Source organism: Cornus florida, unplaced genomic scaffold, assembly GCF_030987335.1.
Source record: "Cornus florida cultivar Cherokee Brave unplaced genomic scaffold, ASM3098733v1 CherokeeBrave_3.0.0_Hap2_Chr05, whole genome shotgun sequence".
NCBI classification, from domain to species: Eukaryota; Viridiplantae; Streptophyta; class Magnoliopsida; order Cornales; family Cornaceae; genus Cornus; species Cornus florida.
This window is the reverse complement of record NW_026775575.1, coordinates 114,189,059-114,208,241: the sequence shown is the minus strand read 5'-3', so window position 1 is coordinate 114,208,241 and position 19,183 is coordinate 114,189,059. Positions and strand designations below refer to the sequence as shown.

Genomic DNA, 19,183 nt, shown 5'->3' with positions numbered 1-19,183 from the left:
TACCCAAAACCCCCCACCACAATGTCTATTCATTACACATTATTTTAACTTCCGAAAAAAATAAAGTAAAAAAATAAAGCAAAGAAGAAGAATAATCTACTTCAACCAAGGAGTCCTTAAACATGGCCATGCGTGACATAGAAATCACACTTGAAAAGAATGAACAATTAGCTACAAGGCAGCTGGTTTTGATATTCTGAAACCTACCAAATGAAACTCAATTATACAAAAAAAGAGTTCAGGTAAAATCCTTTAGCTACAATGTAGAGAGAGAGCAAGTCTCACCCACAAAGTTCATCAAGTAGCACCAACGTGTTAATTCAGAAAATTTGGTTCGAGAAGAAACACTGGAACCTCACGATTTAGTTGTTCCAAAGCTGTTTCAGATCGCAAGGTTCCTGGATTTTGAAGGCAACTTCCATTAGGGGTTTTTTTCAATTCCCCTCCATATCAAAACCTGATAAATAGAGAAAAATGTGAATGACACTATTTTCTGTTAGAGCTTCAGTCATTCACTACTTCAATCAGAGAAAAAATGCCATTTTTTCTGTTAGAAGTTTGGTCACAAATTACTTTGAACGGGACCCAGATGCAGGATTCTGCTCAAAACCTCCAGGGATGAACACAGGAAGCTGGTTTGAGGCTGCATCTCTTTTAAACCTGGATTCTCGAGGCAAGTTCAGTGGCATCCTATCTTGGCCTTCTCTTGAACCCGAGCCCCTCTCATTTCTCAAATCATTCCTAATTGGGGCACTCAGAAGGGGTCCACCATAGAAAATAGAGTCTCCAGTGTATGTAAGCTTCTCCGACTGCTGGAGTGGAGGCTTACCTGCAGGTAACAAAGGTTCTCGAGGTGGAACAACTGGCCTTTGAGTATAACTGCCTGTTCCTGCATTAGGGTTTGATACTCCTATTTGCAGGGACGGTCTGCTGTTTCGAGCTTCTGAAGATGATGCAGGGACTGACACATACCTTCCGGCGTCTTGGTCCCAAACAACAAGTGTCCTTTTCACGTCTCGAAGGAGAGACGTTGCCGGAGCTTGAGCTGGTGCTGAGAGCAATAATGGATCGGTAGTGCCATGTTTTTGCATGACCTTTTCATCAAATTCTGAGGAAGTATTGGACATTGGGTGGTTGATGTTAGGGAAAGCTGCCCTAGAAGTTAGGGGCCGATCTGGGACAAAGCCAGATTTTGAACTAGCTGCATTAAAATGGCTGAAACCATGAGTTTGTGGGAGAGGACTTAGTGTGACAGAGTCGTGAACATGGCTTGGACTGCTGAAGCTACTCACACTTTGGGTGCCGGTTTCATATTCATCCCGGCTACCTTGACTTGGAGCAAAAGAGTTTCTCAAAGGAGATAATCTCAGTTCGTTCTTCATGTCTTTATTCCCTCCCATGTCGGTGCTCTCGCTGCTTCTGATGCTCACGTTACCACTGGAGCTCAATTCACCATCTGCATGACGGTTATCAACAGGCCGTAATACAGATGAGGATGCCCGGGCTTTTGCTGCAGCTCTCATTGCCTCATTTGAATCTAACTTCGCAAGCTTCCAAGCGCTGATCCGAACAGGCCTTTTAGGTACCTTGTTCCCCCTTTCTGCAAAACCGGCTGCATCTGGATCAACCGTTGATGGGACCATTCCGGGTTCCAAGTGAGGTATAACTTCGTCCTGAAATAGCCAGTTTCAAAACAAGATATGTTTACCAATTACTCCTTGATCAAGTATAAATATCTTTTTCCCTTTTCACCACAATAAATAGTACAAGATTAAGTCAACATGAAAATAGAAATCTTAGCAGCAATTGGAAAAGCAGGTTGCTTTTGCACCAATGACGCCGCCTGGGGGGGTGAGTTGTAGCAACAAATGAGGCATGAATTTCAGAATGAAGAAATAAAAATAGAAAACAATACAGGAAAAAAATTAATGAAAACATGGCATGTTAGAAAAATAAGCATTAGAGCGGTACTGATATTATTTGGAAAAAAATGGAAAAGTTTGTGAAATCTCGGTCCTATTAACAAATGAATGTCATAAATCTATTATGATAATAAGGCTGCAGAGTGCAGATAGTAAGTAAAAAATAATACTGGTGGGAGTTTTTATAAATTAAACCTAGATACAGAAAAATGCTGGAAAAGATTTGTAACTGCATTTATAATATGAGTAAGTCTCATTGATTTAACTATTTCAAGGCTTAGATGATCAGGTCTATATGTTTGACCTTTGGTTTGAATTCCTTTGTTTTTTGAACTAATCCAGCTTAACAGAAAACAAGCAAAAATTAACTTTTTTAGCATAATCAGACTTGGATTAAAGTCAATTGTATTATTCGTATTGGCAGGGAAAAAAATTATTAATAATTTGCTCAGTTCTCTAGCTTTGAAACCATACAACCCATGAATCAGCTATATTACAATTTGCTCAGCACTAGCTTTGAAACCTTTGGCTGCATGTGAAACCAAGGTCAAAGGTCCCATCACAGAGGATTATGTTAACTAAAGCAAGGAGCGATAAAAAGAGTGTTCAGTTCACTACTAACAATGATTGTATCTGTTTTTGAATTGTAATATATAGATAAAAACATAAAGTACATTTTAAAGTTATACCTGGTAATCAACAAACACTCTAGGGGGGGTGCACCATGGCCCCTTGTACTGCAGGCCCAGAGAACTTCCACCACTGAACCCAGTTGTTGCAGATCCTGTTGGAGAGTATAATATGTTTGGCAGTTCCTCATCTACAGAGACTCCTGCCGGTGCCTCACTCATGGCCCTCATTGCCACCACATACTCGTACGTTGTAATACCCTAATCCAGCAAAGCAAAGAATAAGAAAAAAGAATCATTAAGCTGGTTGCATTTTCATATTCTTTAACTTTCTCCAGGTCATGTTTCATCTTTCTGCAATGCTCCATTTGCAAGTCAAAAATGTTGGAACTTCACAATCAGCAAATTCGAACTGCAAACAATTGCAAAGATTCCCCAATTTCATTCCAAGTCCACCATGACTAGGCAACCAAATGGAGCATTATACTCAACTCAACTAAGCCTTGTATCAACTACTTTGGGTGGGGTACATAAATCATGTTTCCCATTCCACTCTATCCAAGGGCATAGCCTTAATCAAACCAGATTGCATCATGTCTTTCCTTACTTTACTCAAACTAATTCTGGTTTTCCCCTTCCCCTAACATAACTCTCAATGCATCAGCAAACTCTGCCTTGATTCAATGATTAACATCTACTCCAATTTCTCTTTAACCTAGGCATAAAGATAGGACCATAATGCTAATACTTGATGTAAGCTACAATAATTGAAAATTCACTTGTTCCTTCCACAGTAGTTCTAAATTCGGTCACAGATCCATCGCACATGTCCCTTATCATGTCAATTTATCTCTTTGTGATTCATTTCTATTTTAAACTCCCCATATTATATTTCCAGACACCCCATTATATGCCTCATGTCGACGCATCTCTTTGTGATTCATTTTTATTCTAAAAATCCCCATAGTATATTTTTAGAAAGACCCCATTATAGGCTCTCTAAATCTATAATAAAAAAGATATATGTGTGTGTGTGTGCGTGTGTGTGTGGAGATCCTTCTCTTTCCATATCTTTACATTAGTTTCCTTAATATAGTAAAAAAAAAAAAAATTCCATAGTTGAACTCCCCGGCATAAATCTAGATTGATTTCTTGACACTTCAATTTCTGTTTTAATCTTTGATCAATCACTCTCCCAAAGTTTTATAGAATAACTCATTAATTTAATTCCACAATTATTAGTACAACTTTGCATATTCCTCTTATAGGTACTAAATACTGTTACAATACTCATCAAGCATTCTCTTAGTTATAATCTTATGAAACAATTTTGATTGTCAAGACAGGCCATCATCTCCTAAACACTTCTAAACATCAATAGGCATGTCATCAAGTCCTAAAGCCCTACGTGATTTCGTCCTCCTAAATGCATTTTATATCTCTATGAGAACAGTATGCTTCTCTCCATTCTCCCTAAAGTTACTATATTATTCCAAACCTAATTTCTTTTAAATGATTGTCAATTAACAATTCCTCAAAGAAACTTTTCCATCTTTCTTTAGTTTTGTATCTTTTTACTAAAACTCTTGATTTTCACTCTTCGTGCATTTAATATGATTAAAATCTTTAATTTTCCTCTCCCTAAGTTTAGCAAGTTTCATATATTTTTCTCCCTATCTTTTGTACCTAATTTAGAATATAGATTATCATATGCTCTGTATTTGGCTTCCCTTACTACCTTTTTAACTTCTTTTTGACCTTTGGCTTGAACTCCTAGTTCTAATGTTTTTACTTTCTTTCTCTTTTTGATTGTCCTTCTATGTATAAAACTACTAGCTTATATTGCGATGTTAAGCTCTCACTTGGAATAACCTTACATTGCATGTTAATTGGTCTACCTTTCTAATTTGATCAAAGTTGGTTCATGTCATATTTGATTCATTTTTAAAGGTTATTAATTGTTCATCTCTCTTTATAGAAAAGATACTCCCTACCATAAATTGATGTCACTGGAAGTCAAAGATAACATCCCAGCATTATTTCTATCCACAAATTCACGTCCACCATGTAGTGTCTACCCTTCACAATATTTTCTATCTGCGGAAAGCAAAAATATAACCAAAATATCTCTGGCTGCTGACCTTTCTAATAAGTATCATATGGAAAAAGAAAAGTTCACCCAGGGGTACACAAGCCAGCAACGAAACTGCCGTACATACAGCCTGCACATAAAGATATTGAACATTGGCATAAAGATTTAGAAGTATTCATATAATAACTATCAAATTTTAGCTTTGATTTAAAGCATATATGAATTAAAATAAAATATACCACAACAGTTGCGAATGGGGCACGAGAGAAACCATTTCCTAGTCTGTCAATTATTTCTGTCTCCATGCTTTTCTTATTTACAAAGCAACACACTAAAACAGCAATGCCAACTCCAGCTTCAATAACAAGCTGACAGAGAGAGAGAGAGAGATCATTAGCAGTTCAAAATTTTTGTTTATAGAACTATAATCAGTAAGCTTCAAACATACCCAAACGAGACTAATGGCCATAAGAGAAATAAAAGTCACATAATTTTTTCTTCCTACACAATTGTTGAGCCACTGCAACAATGAAATGTAATACGGTTAATTTCCTGGATAATGTTATAAATAAGTTCGTCCTCAAGTAGAAAGATAATATGACATGTACTACAGAGAGCACCCGGAACAGTTCAAAATATACCCGACAATGGTGATCAAATCCATCCACACATTTATCACAACTTCTGCAGTGTTTGCTGAACTTCCTCACCTGAAGCATTGGAAGAATTAATAATAAATTAAAAAAAAAAAAGGATATATAAACCTATATTCTTTAGCTACCTGAGCTTTCACAAGTATGTGGCACAATAATGGTAGGACACTGACCACATTAATATACAAGGAGAACAGGTGCAAGCCTTTAAAAAACTCTCTCTCTCTCTCTCTCTCATTTATGTTTTCAGTTTCCTTCTCAAAATATGAAGCAAAAAGGCATAAAACAAAGAGAGAAGTACAGGCTGTAAAATCTCTTCTGCTTGTGAAATTATCTGATCCTTATGAGCAAAAGGGGGAAAAGAAGGCATACGTAATGCAAAAGGGGAATGAATGGCAATCTAGTAGTTACATTGGTGTGGATTCACCCCTGAATTGATAGTGGTGTGGATTCACCATGCAGTGGTAGAGGCAAGGATATGAGGTGGAGCATGTGGGAGAGTGGGGCAGTAGATGAATCATGAATTTTGGTGTTGGCGGGTGTGGAATCCAATATGGCAATGAAGTGGTGAATATTTTAGTGGCTAGGTGGCATTATTAGAGTAAAAAGAAGTCTTGGTTAGAGGGCCTAAAGGTTTTACTAAATATAATTTAAGCTCCTAATATAAAGGAGAATTATTAGAAGTTTTATGCATAGATGAGCAGATTAATGCAAGTATGTGGAGCTGTTGTGGCACATAACTGTAGAAATCTAATGGGCAGATGTACTCAAAGAAACTGATAGATATTTGATTTGATGTATGGTAGCAACATACTTGCAATGAAAAAGTACCTCAGCATTGCATAACGTGCAAAACAAAGCATCTTCTCCTGTGCCTTGCTGCTCAGCTGCGCTATCCTGTTTGCGGCAATCTTCATGTACAAATAATGCACAAATGATTCCTCCTACATTGCAACATGATGACCTGGTAGTGGGTTTCACCCTAGTATTGATACTCCCAAGTTCTCCATTTGAACCTTTCTTACTGGAATTAGCTGCAGCAATGGAACTTCTTGAAGCTGATGATGGAGAAGAATGTGCCCCAGCGCCAAGTTCATCCATTTTTACTGGCAGGCCCTTGGACGACAACCCAAACTTTGTATTGGGATTATTCATTCTCTCAGAATCGAATTTAGACATAATGCCGGGATCCGCAGGGTTAATTGCAGTGCACCGCACATACAGAATGAAAACAAGGAGTGCCTGCAATATCAGAAGGAGATGAACACCATCAAGTATAAAGGGTATGTACTCAAGTAGAAGATAGATCATGAGGACACTATGATGCATGTATTATTATGATTGCAGTGGTTGTCAATTAATTATACCAATATAATGCCCAAGATAAATGATAATTTAGTCATCAAACTCTTTCATGGTTCATACATAATGATTCACAAATTTTTTCTTCTTTTCTTTTCAAAGTAACATAAAGAACTACAAAACATATTTCCTAGAGGTCCTGATTTTCAAGTGCTATAAACACAACTACTAGTGTTACTTCTTTGAAAACACTTTCCAAATATTCTTTCCCATCAATCAATCACTCCTGAAAATTTCAATAAAAATAAATGCAGCATTTTCATTAAAATGTGCAAGGGCATTATCTAAATCAAATGAATACATACCACTGGAGAATAAACAGCAACCAAAACATACTCCCATATGCGGCCTCCAAGGAAAGGGGCAAAGAAAGCATAGAACGCAACAACCAACAAGCAAAATACAGTAATTGCAACAACCTACAAAAGGTAAAAAAACCAAAAGTTTAGAGAAACATTTAGCTAAATATAAGAGCATAGATACTCATTTGAACACAAAATCCATAATATAACCTTCTTCATCAAACAAAAATTATCTCATTAAAATACCATCTCATAGTTGTCATTAGCATGTCATTTAAAACACACCAAAAAACCAAAAAAAAAATCACTTAACAGTGAAACCATGAACTTGAAATCAATGAATGATCAACAACCAGAATCAAGTGATGTCAAGAATCAAGACAACCTTGAGTTGATTATAGTGACTGCATAGAAATTAATTTAGATCAAAAGTAATGATATGTGGAGAGATGAACAATTTCTATTTATCAGTACAATAGTTTATCACAAAACAGCACTTTCATTATAAGTTTTAGTTTTACCTTCTTTTTTTCGGGGCAAAAGGGGAAGAGAGGAAAAAGGAGTGGGGAATTAATTATGGAGGTAGAATTCCTTCATTTGAGGTCAGGAAGTGATCTGCTATCTCATTCTCCACTAGCAGAATAGCCACAACATGCTCATTCTTTACTAATTGAACTTTGTAAACGTTACTAGAAGTCAAATAGACAAACCATCACATTATCATTATTTTATAAAACAGCTGAAAGAAAAATAACCAAATTCTTATTAGAATCTGAATGTAATTTTAGAGCAGTGATGAATTTGTTTTGTTCTAAATTAGAGGTTGAATTTGAATCATTACCATCAGACCCAAAATTGAGCTCAATAGTATGGTCCACTCACCAACCTTGCTATCATTACCATCCGATGCAAATTTGTGTTGTTCTAAGTAAGTTTCTGGTAGGAATATTTATATTGATTATCATTCAAGTCAGTGTTTACCAAATTTATCCTTCTACTTGTTCATATTTTCATATTCCGTCACATAAACACACTGTCTTGACTAACTCTTTTAAGTTTATAATTTTCAAGTCAAAATATACTACTAAATAACGTAAAGAAACCAGAAGCAAATAAATTGAATAGGTCTGAATAATCATTGTAACAGAAAACACCAATGTAGTAGCTGGGAGAAAGAAAAATTAGCACTGTGTTCAGTACCAACTCCACCCACAGTTTCAGAACATATTCACAGATGAAAAATCCTCAGAACCAATTCAATAAAAAACAAATCTTCAATAGTTGACAGCATATAAATTAGGCACTATAAAAACTAAAATAAGAAACCCAGAGACCAAATCTTCGATCAAAGCTAATTAAAAATGAAAATCATATTATTTGAAGAATCCAACCAGCAAATAATCAAAAGGAAGTGAATTGAGAACCCTATTCACCCAACAAGTGGAAACACACCCACAACCCAAGTACCCCTCGTCCCCATTTTAGCATTTTCCAATAAATACCCATGTCAGGAAATTACTAATTTGAGCAAACCCAGATCAAGAGATACAGGAATGAACTGAAACAGAAAGAAGATCATCCAAACCTGGAATGTGTGTGCTGGTAGTTGCCATCCATGTTTCCTCACCATAACTCCCTAACTATTTTTCTTGGCACTGGAAAAACAAGAAATTGAAGCTCTAGTCAACTCAATCCAGGCCAACAATGCCACCCAAATGAACCAAAACCCTAACCAATTCCTAATCCCAAAATAACTTCAATTTTTTTAATTACTAAAAAAATAAAAAGCACAGCTGTACTGTGCAGTCTTTAATGTCACTAGGAAAAAAAAAAAAAAACACACACACACACACACAAACTAGTCCTACCAAATTCTTTCAAAAATCATAATTGGAAAAAATTCAAAAAAGAAACAAAAAAAAAAAAGAAAGTAGAAATCTTTGTGAAGTAGTGGAAGGGGAGGAGGTAAAAGGGAACAGAATGGGGGAATGAAAGTGCAGGCGTTTGACGATCGAACAAAACAGAAACTGACGAAAGACGGAGAAGGGTTGAGAGTTGACGATGTGCGAGTGTGGTATGATAGTGTGTGTACCCTGCTGTAGAAAAAGTGTGTGGGAATATTAATTGGGTGAGCATACGTGGGACCAATATTCTCTCATGGTCACACCTTTTCTTCTAACCCTATGCTACTATCTTTTCTGTTTTTCAATTTGTTTTTGGTTCCATCATATTCATCATCTAAATAAAGACAAATCCAAAAGTACACACCAACGATAAAGAGAGTCATTCAATAATCCACTATAGAAAAGTCATCCAATAATGAATATATAGCATGAAATTAAGTCAATTTAGAGCTGGTTTGAAATTACTAAAGTATTTTTGAGTCATTCAATAATCCACTATAGAAAAGTCATCCAATAGTTTAAGTCAATTTAGAGCTAGTTTGAAATTACTAAAGTATTTTTTTTTAAAATTATATTTTGTTCTGTTTGGTAATTATAAAAAAAAAAGAAAATGTTTTTATTGGTTATCAAATTTAGCTCAGGAGAGATTTTGATTAAAATTAGAATTTAAATTTTTTTAAATTGCTTAGTAGAGATTGAACATTTTAAGTAACTATTTTTCACTAGATAATTTTTTTATTTTATTTTTTATAAAAATAATTTCACTCATTCCTTAATAAAGTTGTTATTATCAAATATGGTAACATTCTATTAAAGGAAACAATTGTAAAATTAGCAATAAAAGTGTTTAAAAAAATTATTACTAAATTATTTTTAAAATAATTTAATTCTGAAAAGTACTTATTATAATGTGTCACTAAACACCTATCATGATTTTTACTAACAACAATTTTTTAACAGCTAAAAGCGATTTTTTTATTCCAACAGTAATCGGTGTAATTTCGGGTCATCATCGTCATTATTATTAATATTATAATTATTATTATGTCTTAATTTCAAATTTGATCACATAAATTTTATTTTTATATTCTCTTCTATCATCTCACTTATAATATTTAATTTTTAAAAATTATTTCTAACAATTTCATCTCACAATATAGTCCGGTAAACAAATCTTATGCATGCCAGAAATTTATTCCAGTGAGACAACCTTAATAATTGAATTTTGTTGTTTGAACATTATTTGGCCAAAGACGAATACACATGTGGAGGGGTGAAATAAATCTCCACAATTATTTTTTTTAACCAAAACAATTAAATGCAAAAATTAAGTATAGAGGGGTTCTTTTGAATTTAGAGTTAATAATAGTTTATTTTAAAATATTATTGGATTTCTTTTTAAAATTTCTTAAATTTTTAGAGGGCATTTTTATAAAGACTCAAACTATCTTAGCATTTGCATTTTTGCCACACAAATCTTTTTAAAAGTCCAACATTTTACTTCCTATAAAATAGTTTGTTTAATAATTGTCTTGTTTGAGTATCTTACTATTTTTTTATCAACTTGAAATATATATTTTTATTAACAAGACAGTCTCTCAAAGATAAAATTATTTTTTTAAAATTTTAATTCACTAATATAAGTAAATTTAATGTTTGATGACACTAGTAGAAAAATAAATATCTTACAACTTATACCACACATAAAATCAGTGTTAGTTAATGCATTCAACTTTTATGATGTATATTATAATTATAGAGTCGCATATTTTTTTCTTCTTCTATTTTGCATTATGAGTCTCATATATTCATTAAAAAATTAAACTAACATCCCTTAAAGTTTTGCATCAAAATTCTTCCTTTCGGTCAACAAAATCATTAGAAACATTGTTTACATGAACAAAATAAAGTGCAAAAATATAATTACTCATGTCTTTGCACTTTTAACTCCATTTGTTAACTAAAATAATATAATAATGTAAGGCAAAAGTTAAAATGATAATTAAATTCAGGAAAGGCCTAAGTCACATAAAACGGTAAAGGAAACGAGAACGAATTCGAGAGCAGGAATATGAGAGCGGCAAAATTAAGTCATAAATAGTGAGAATTTGAGTCAAAGTGTACACGGAGCGTGGAGCGGGCGCGCTCGGAGCGTGAGAACGATACCAGTTAAGAAGGATTGTGTAACTTGAGGGAAGACAGTGTAATTTTAAGAAAAAAAAAGATTTAGAATTATAGAAACTTGGTGGGTGATAAGTGCAATTTAAACTTATTTGCCCAAAAAAAAAACGTAAAAAAAAAATACAGAAAAAAAAAAAAAAAAAAAAAAAAGTAGTCCAAAATTTAAAGTATTGAAATTATGTAACAATGGTTTTGTGGAGCGGTGGATAAAAGGCAAGGCTTATGGCACGCGCTTTCACGTTTGCTGGCCTCATAAAACGCTCCCCAAGACAGAGGGTTTCACGCGCGACCATCAAGAGCGAGTGAGAGGAAAGGCGAGTGAAGGTGGGAGTCTCTCCAAACCCTAATCCACCGAAATTGGGGAAACGCAGTCCACTCGCCGAACCCCCTCGCGTGGATTTGCAGCGGCAGATCGAGAACAGATAGAGAGCGTTGCTCAACGAATTAGAGGTACCTCTTTCTCTCTCTCTCTCTCTAAAACTCTTCCCTCACCCCTCTCTCTCTCTCTCCCTCTCTCTCTACATATACGCGTATATTCCCTAATGTTTTTAAACAACTCTCTCTACTTCTGCACATCTTATGCGTTCATTCAATTTCACTGAACCACCATATCGTTATCATTATGTATACTTTATATCAGAATGTTATCTGATATGGGTTGATATCTTTTGGATCTTCTTATCTTCAGTTCTGTATTTTTTTTAGAGCTTCAAGATTGGCTAGAACAAAAGAGAGAATTTGAAATGATAAGTGATCAGGGGCTGAACCGAATCGTAAAGTTTTTAAATTTGCTGTTTCCGAGTAACAGATTTGGATTACTCATAACTCAGAAGTCTGATTATAAATTGTTTATTTTATTTTTTTGTAGTTCTGTACTATGAATCTTGGTTTGCTTTTTGGTTTCTGAGATGGGTGTGCATTTTATAATGGGAAGGTCTGTAACCAGTTGCATGAATAATTATAATGGTCAATGTCTTCTCTGTATGATGATGATAGAGAAGAAGAGAATAAGCAAATATAATTTAAATAAAAGCATTTGCATTAGCAGTTTAATTTTTGTTTCTTTTAAAATGTTCTTTACAACTTGAAGCTTCCAACACACTATCAACAACTCAGTGATATTAACTGATGGTATGGATCGAGTTGCTTCAAAAAAAATTTGGAGCTTTGCATGTGTGCAGCTCATTTGAGCTTCTTCATCAGCTTTTAGCAGATGAGATAGAGCATAACATTCAGGCCAATTACTAAACAAGCTTGTCTAAAGCAAAATTGGCTTGTGGTGACCTTGGGCATTGTTTTTTTGTAGTTTGAGACGGGTATTAGTCAAGCTTGGCTTGGTTTGCATATGGTATAAGTATTGTCTGGCTGGGCTTGACAGTATTAAGAACATCAAAAAAGTTCATTAAAGTTGGAGACACTACTAGAAAAGGCCACACATCTTGGAACAATGATCAAAATGAAATGGTGGAACGAAATGTTGGACCCTTACCTTGGAAGAGTGGGCGGTTAATCTTGGTATTAATGGGGAAAAAAAATATTGTATAAGCTAATTAGTCTTGCAAGCTAGGCATCAGTCTATCTGAACCTTGGACCATGTGAGAAGGGTGACCCTTTAACTTGATGTTGTGAGGTGAGAGGAGTGGTACACGAGTTACAGTGCATGCCATGGAGAACTTGTTGATTGGAGATAGACCTTATTCTTATAGCCGTTTCCCACACTCTCCACTCCCTCCTCTTCGGGCCCCATATACATCCACTTCAAGTGCTCTAAAGTAGGGTTTTCTTTTTTCCACTTGAGCAGTTTATCTTTTCCTCACTAAAGGGGGAATGACAGGGTTCATATCCTGGTTGGGACATGAGTTTGTGTGTGTTACTTATCGTAGAAAAGAACATGCGTATATAATTCCTTTGTGAATTGTATATGGTATAGCGAGGAAGCTTGCAAATGGAGGTGAAGCGGGGTTATAGGCCACTATGATGCGATATAACTCAATGTATAGTTGGGATGTCAACTCTTGTGTGAAGATTAAGATGAGATGTATCTTTTTTCCTTCCTCCCCTTTTTATCTCTCCATTTTTTTAGCAAATATTTATTTTTTGAACACTTTGATTTTATTAATGGAAATGATGTCAGAATTCAAATGATGTTAAATGTTAGGTCTGTCTCCCGTCGACCCCTCTTAGCAGTAATATCCTTATATATAATTTGATTTACAGAAAAAGCTATTTTGTTGTTAACTATAAAAATAGTGTTCTTCTGGAAGAGTTTTAAATTCAATTTACTGTAAAAGTTATTTTAGTGTTAATTATAAAAGTAGCTTGGAGGTTAAAGAGAATCAGGAGATAAGAGTAATCTGCCAGCAATGAGGCAGCAGGATGTCTGGTTAATGTTCTGAACATTGAAAATTTCTTGAAATGTTAGAGGTCTTTGGACATTTGTTATTGAGTGAATTTTTAGATTTTCTTCAAAAAAGGAATCTTCACGTAATTAGATGTTATAAGTTGGATAATGGCTGTTTAAAGATGGTTGGGCTGTGAGCCTATTAGGTTTTGATTGGCCACTATAGATGACAGATGGAAATTCATGGCGTGGTATAGTTAGGGTTATTACCCAGTGTGGTTCTCATTAGTTGAGGGTGTTGAAATGTAGATGGATGCATACCTAACTTTTGGCATTATATGCACAATGGTCAAACTGGTATAATTACAGTTATGCGTGTAAAATGCTTGTGAGGAGAGTGGACTAGGTAAATGGAAATATTCAGTCTCCCTAAGCATGATATATGGAGAATTGGATCACTTGGATTTTCATGTACTTTTTAGCTCATGGGAAAATGGGATACTGTGTTACACAGGCTCTTATATACTTGCTGGGTAAATGTGTCTAGATGTCATGTTAATCTAATTGTCAAATCTAAGCAATCTAAAGTGTTCATGTCTTTTCGTTTCTTTTTTCTTTTCTTCCTCTTAGGAGGGTTATGTAAGATAGTGTATTCAAATTTGGGTACTTTACCAATTTTGAAGTAACTGTAAACACAAAAGAGAGCAACATTATAAGAAAGTAGTTATGGAAATATGTAGTAATTTTGAAATATATTCCTATTTTTTCTATCTTTCTTTATTTACCATTCATGCTTGTGGGGGAGGTAGGCATTATAGAATATATCATAATTTTGACTGGTATTTTAAAGTTTCTGGAAGTAGATCAAATGGAATTTATAATTTTATCTAAACATAGTTGTGGGTTGTCTTTTTGAATGCTTTATTTTTGCTCCAGTTTCCTTTCTACTTTTCAGGTACTCAAGGAAAAGAATCTACTGAAAGTGCATTAGATTCTTGCCATGGATATAGATCTTAGATTACCTTCCGGAGAACATGATAAGGAAGATGAAGAACCAAATGGAATTGATAATTTGTTAGATGCTGAGGACAAACTGCATAATGGAGATGGAGAGAGAGGAATTATGGTGGATGTTGGAGATGAGGTACACACTGAAGATGTAGGGGACATGAATTCACCTGCAGCAGATATGATAGAGTTTAAAGAGGATATAAATCTTGAGCCGCTTTCTGGTATGGAATTTGAATCACATGGGGAAGCATATTCTTTCTATCAAGAATATGCTAGGTCTATGGGATTTAATACTGCAATACAGAACAGCCGTCGTTCAAAGACATCAAGAGAATTCATCGATGCAAAATTTGCTTGTTCTAGATATGGCACTAAGCGTGAGTATGAAAAGTCCTACAATCGACCGCGTAGCAGACAAGGACACAAGTTAGAAGGGGAGAATGCAACTGGTCGACGATCATGTGCAAAGACAGACTGCAAAGCATGCATGCATGTGAAGAGAAGACCTGATGGAAAATGGATTATACATAGATTTGAGAAGGAGCATAATCATGAACTTTTACCTGCTCAAGCTGTTAGTGAACAAACAAGAAAGATGTACGCTGCAATGGCAAGACAATTTGCGGAGTACAAAAGTGTGGTTGGACTCAAGAATGACTCCAAAAATCCATTTGATAAAGGTCGGAATTTGGGTCTCGAAGTGGGAGAGGCAAAGATTTTACTTGAGTTTTTTATGCAGATGCAGAGTGTGAATTCCAACTTTTTTTATGCAATTGATTTAAGTGAAGATCAACACCTGAAGAATTTATTCTGGGTCGATGCCAAAAGCAGACATGATTACGTCAATTTCAATGATGTTGTGTCTTTTGATACTACTTATGTTAGAAACAAGTATAGAATGCCTCTTGCTCTTTTTATTGGGGTGAATCAACATTATCAATTCATGCTGCTTGGATGTGCTTTGGTGTCTGACGAAAGTACAGCTACATTTTCTTGGGTAATGCAGACATGGCTTAAAGCAATGGGTGGACAAGCTCCAAAAGTAATAATCACAGACCAAGACAAAGCGATGAAATCTGTTATTTCAGAGGTCTTTCCATCTTCTCATCATTTCTATTTCTTGTGGCATGTCCTTGGGAAGGCTTCTGAAATTCTTAGTCCTGTAATTAAACAACATGAAAATTTCATGGCAAAACTAGAGAAATGCATTCACTGGTCGTGGACCGATCAGGAGTTTGAGAAAAGGTGGCGAAAATTGGTTGACAGGTTTGAACTTAAAGAGAATGAATGGATTCAATCATTGTATGAAGATCGTATACAATGGGTACCAACCTACATGAGGGATGCTTTTTTAGCTGGAATGTCTACAGTTCAGCGATCTGAGAGTATGAACTCTTTTTTTGACAAATACGTGCATAAGAAGACAACTGTGCAAGAGTTTGTAAAACAGTATGAGGCAATACTGCAGGACAGGTATGAAGAGGAAGCCAAGGCAGATTCTGATACATGGAACAGGCATCCTGCCCTCAAGTCTCCATCACCTTTTGAGAAACATATGTCAGGGATGTACACACATGCAGTATTTAAGAAATTCCAAGTTGAGGTTTTAGGTGCAGTTGCTTGTGTTCCTCGACGAGAGAGAGAAGATGAGACAACCGTAACTTTTAGAGTTCAAGAATTTGAAAAGAAACAAGAGTTCACTGTTACTTGGAATGAATTGAAGTCAGAAATATCTTGTATATGCCATATGTTTGAATTCAAAGGTTTTATCTGTAGACATGCAATGATTGTTCTCCAAATATGTGGCCTTTCCACTATCCCATCTCAATATATCTTGAAACGGTGGATGAAAGATGATGCCAAGAGCAGACATTTGATGGGAGAAGGATCTGAACAGGTAAAATCTAGGTTGCAACGATACAATGATTTATGTCAACGAGCGATGAAATTGGGTGAAGAAGGGTCATTATCTCAAGAAAGTTACAATTTTGCATCCCATGCACTAGAAGATGCTTTTGGGAGTTGTGTTAGTATTAATAACAATAGTAAGAATCTTGTAGAAGCTGGCACAACAACTGCTCCTGGTCTTCTCTCCATTGAGGATGATAACCAAAGTAGAGGAATGAGCAAGACAAATAAAAAGAAGAATCCAACCAAGAAAAGAAAGGTTAGTAATGAATAGTGATTAGTGTGCTCACATTCTTGTTATGTCATAGTCATTTTTCTTTAAAGAAGGCATCTTTCATATTGCAGGTAAACACGGAGCCGGATGTTATGACCATGGGGACTCAAGAAAACTTGCAACAAATGGTTTGTCTTATCTGAAATTTAGTTTGTCAACTCAATATATTTTCAGTTACATATAGATCGTGTGCATTAGATAGTATCATATCTCTTACTAAAAAAGAAAAAAGATAGTATCATATTTAAAATTTCATTCATTTGATATAAATCTAATTTATTAAATGACACACACACATAAATATATATATGTTGATGATGTTTCTTGTTATACTTGAGGGAGAACAGATAAGTGCAATGAAATACTGTATTCATGGCACTAAAATATCAAATGAGCTTTTCAATGGTTTGAACTTGCATTATAAATGGAATTTTACTTTTGTAGGATAAATTAAGTTCAAGGCCTGTCACCCTTGATGGCTATTTTGGCCCCCAACAGAGTGTGCAAGGAATGGTATGATGTGACATTATATGATCATGTCTCTCACCACATAATGATGATATATTTATCAATTTAAAGACAAGCTATGTTTTTTCAGGTACAATTGAACTTAATGGGACCTACACGTGATAACTACTACGGAAATCCACAGACCATCCAGGGGCTGGTACATCATATTATGTTTGTGATTTTGAGAAATAGGAAGATGGTTATATAATATGTAATATGATTTTGATTATTAAAATTTGGTTCTTGTATCTGTAAGGGACAATTAAACACTATAGCACCAGGCCATGATGGCTATTATGGCGCTCAGCCAAGTATGCATGGACTGGTATGTTATCCTACAATTGACCTTTACATTTAGTGTATACTAAAATTGTCATTTATTTACAGTTTGGTGTTTGATGCTTGCAGGGACAGATGGACTTCTTCCGAACACCAGGCTTCCCGTACGGGATTCGGGTCAGTTTACCATTTTTTTGGTATTGGAATAAATAGGTTTCATGGACATGTCCGCGCGTGCACATGCACACAATTTACTTATAGGGTACTCATAAAATGGTTTTTCTCCCTTATGGCAGGAAGAACCCAATGTGAGATCTGCGCAATTGCATGATGATGTGTCAAGACATGCATGAGGAGCACCTTTCTCTCTGCAAAGGTAATTCACATTTCTGTTAATACTTAAAAACCTGTCAAAACTATGATGGCATGGGATGACAATACTATTATTTGCAGATGAGGTTGGAAAAAAGGTGTTAAAAGGTGGACTCTCTGTAAAGAATTATATGTAATGTGCATTGTGGATGGAAGGATTACCAGAGAGAAGGATCTCTTTTGGTCCTTTGGTGTCTGTAAAATAGATGATAGATTAGGCAGTTTGATATCAAAACTGGTTTACACTTCGAATTCTGCTTCTCTCTCTCTTGTTAAAGTTGTAATAATTGTTGTTGTGATGTTTATTAAGCCTAACTACGTCCTTTAAATTTATCACCTGCGGGTAATTTATCACTACTGAAGTCTCTTGTTCTTGTTGGCTGTGTGTTATGTTGTAGACAACTAATACCTACCTACCTATCTATCTACCTAATGTTTTATAGACAATACAACCGTTATGAAGTTTTCCCCGGAATCTCTACACACAATATTTTACTCAAACCTGTTTGGAAGGCCACACTTTCTTCTACCTTGGCACAAGTCCTGGGGAGGTTTAAAACTTAAAAGAGGCCTACCATGCATACAAAGACACTTCTGTTTGTTTTGCAGTAAAATATTTTTTCTCGAATTTTTTTTTTCTTTTTAAGTAAAATATATATTTTTTAATTTGATAAAAGTTTAGGTTGAGATCAAATTCATCGGGCGGGATTAAGGATTGCAGTGGGGCAGTTTGGGGAGGGAAATGCCATCACCATCGGATTGCAATGGGGCAGTTTGGGGAGGGGGAAACGCAATCACCATCGGATTGCAATGGGGCAGTTTGGGGAGGGGGAAACGCAATCACCATCAGATTGCAATGGGGCAGTTTGGGGAGGGGAACGCCATTTCCATGTTTATAATAGTTACCCCATTCCCACCCCAAAACAATTTATTAAATGGGGCGGACGGGTGAGGAGGGGTGGGGACGGATTTTGTATAGTATTTTCGTAATTGTAATATGAATCTAACGAAAGTAAATAATAAAATAAATCTTCAACTACAGTAAATTTTTTATTTTTTTATTTTTTTATCTTATGTGACAAAGATAAGAGTCAACTTTTTAATTGAAACTTAAAATTAAAATTATTGTTGGAAAATCAAAATAATACATAGAAGTTTTCAAATAAAAATAATACAAAAGAATATTATTGATTGAAATAGAAAAAAATTAGAATTTGCTTATTATATACTCCACTTAATATTATTAAATATAAAATAAAGTATAAGAACAAAATTATAATTTGTCATTATAAATCCTAACCCCCCAAAACCATTTAACCACTCTCATGACCGTTTTACATGGAGCAAGGTGGGGTACTTGGGTGGGCAAGATATTTTGTCATTCCTAGGTGGGACATGTAAAATAATTTGTCAAAAATTGATGTGTGAGTTATTTTTGTTAGG

The 19,183-nt window shown here is 35.1% G+C and overlaps 2 protein-coding genes across 3 annotated transcripts; one reads left to right on the top strand and one right to left on the bottom strand.

Moving 5' to 3' along the window:
- On the bottom strand, positions 1–9,119 carry LOC132308759 (probable protein S-acyltransferase 19). Its single transcript, XM_059806968.1, has 10 exons — positions 8,546–9,119; positions 6,964–7,077; positions 6,128–6,538; positions 5,285–5,353; positions 5,092–5,163; positions 4,883–5,011; positions 4,693–4,773; positions 2,612–2,812; positions 574–1,673; positions 1–457 (listed from the first exon to the last, which is right to left on the bottom strand). The coding sequence occupies exons 1-10, from the start codon at positions 8,588–8,590 to the stop codon at positions 451–453; spliced, it is 2,229 nt and encodes a 742-aa protein (XP_059662951.1). The 5' UTR covers positions 8,591–9,119; the 3' UTR covers positions 1–450.
- Positions 9,120–14,386: 5,267 nt separating this feature from the next.
- On the top strand, positions 14,387–18,097 carry LOC132308758 (protein FAR-RED ELONGATED HYPOCOTYL 3). 2 transcript variants are annotated; one of them, XM_059806966.1, is made up of 8 exons: positions 14,387–16,564; positions 16,651–16,707; positions 17,024–17,092; positions 17,178–17,246; positions 17,346–17,414; positions 17,498–17,545; positions 17,665–17,744; positions 17,822–18,097. In XM_059806966.1, exons 1-7 carry the CDS (start codon positions 14,387–14,389, stop codon positions 17,719–17,721), a joined length of 2,547 nt encoding a protein of 848 aa, XP_059662949.1. In that variant the 3' UTR covers positions 17,722–17,744; positions 17,822–18,097. The 2 variants fall into 2 exon arrangements, with proteins under 2 accessions (XP_059662949.1, XP_059662950.1); XM_059806967.1 differs by lacking the exon at positions 17,024–17,092.
- The last annotated feature ends 1,086 nt before the right edge of the window (positions 18,098–19,183 follow it).

Bases quoted from the DNA above. Each gene is read 5' to 3' on its own strand.
- LOC132308758 (XM_059806966.1), top strand. From the start codon at position 14,387: ATGGATATAGATCTTAGATTACCTTCCGGAGAACATGATAAGGAAGAT. The intron at 17,093-17,177 runs GTATGATGTGAC...ATGTTTTTTCAG, and splicing joins AACAGAGTGTGCAAGGAATG to GTACAATTGAACTTAATGGG. The intron at 17,247-17,345 runs GTACATCATATT...TGTATCTGTAAG, and splicing joins CACAGACCATCCAGGGGCTG to GGACAATTAAACACTATAGC.
- LOC132308759 (XM_059806968.1), bottom strand. From the start codon at position 8,590: ATGGTGAGGAAACATGGATGGCAACTACCAGCACACACATTCCAG. The intron at 5,354-6,127 runs GTACTTTTTCAT...CCAATGCTTCAG, and splicing joins GCACGTTATGCAATGCTGAG to GTGAGGAAGTTCAGCAAACA. The intron at 5,012-5,091 runs GTATGTTTGAAG...TCTCTCTGTCAG, and splicing joins TGGCCATTAGTCTCGTTTGG to CTTGTTATTGAAGCTGGAGT.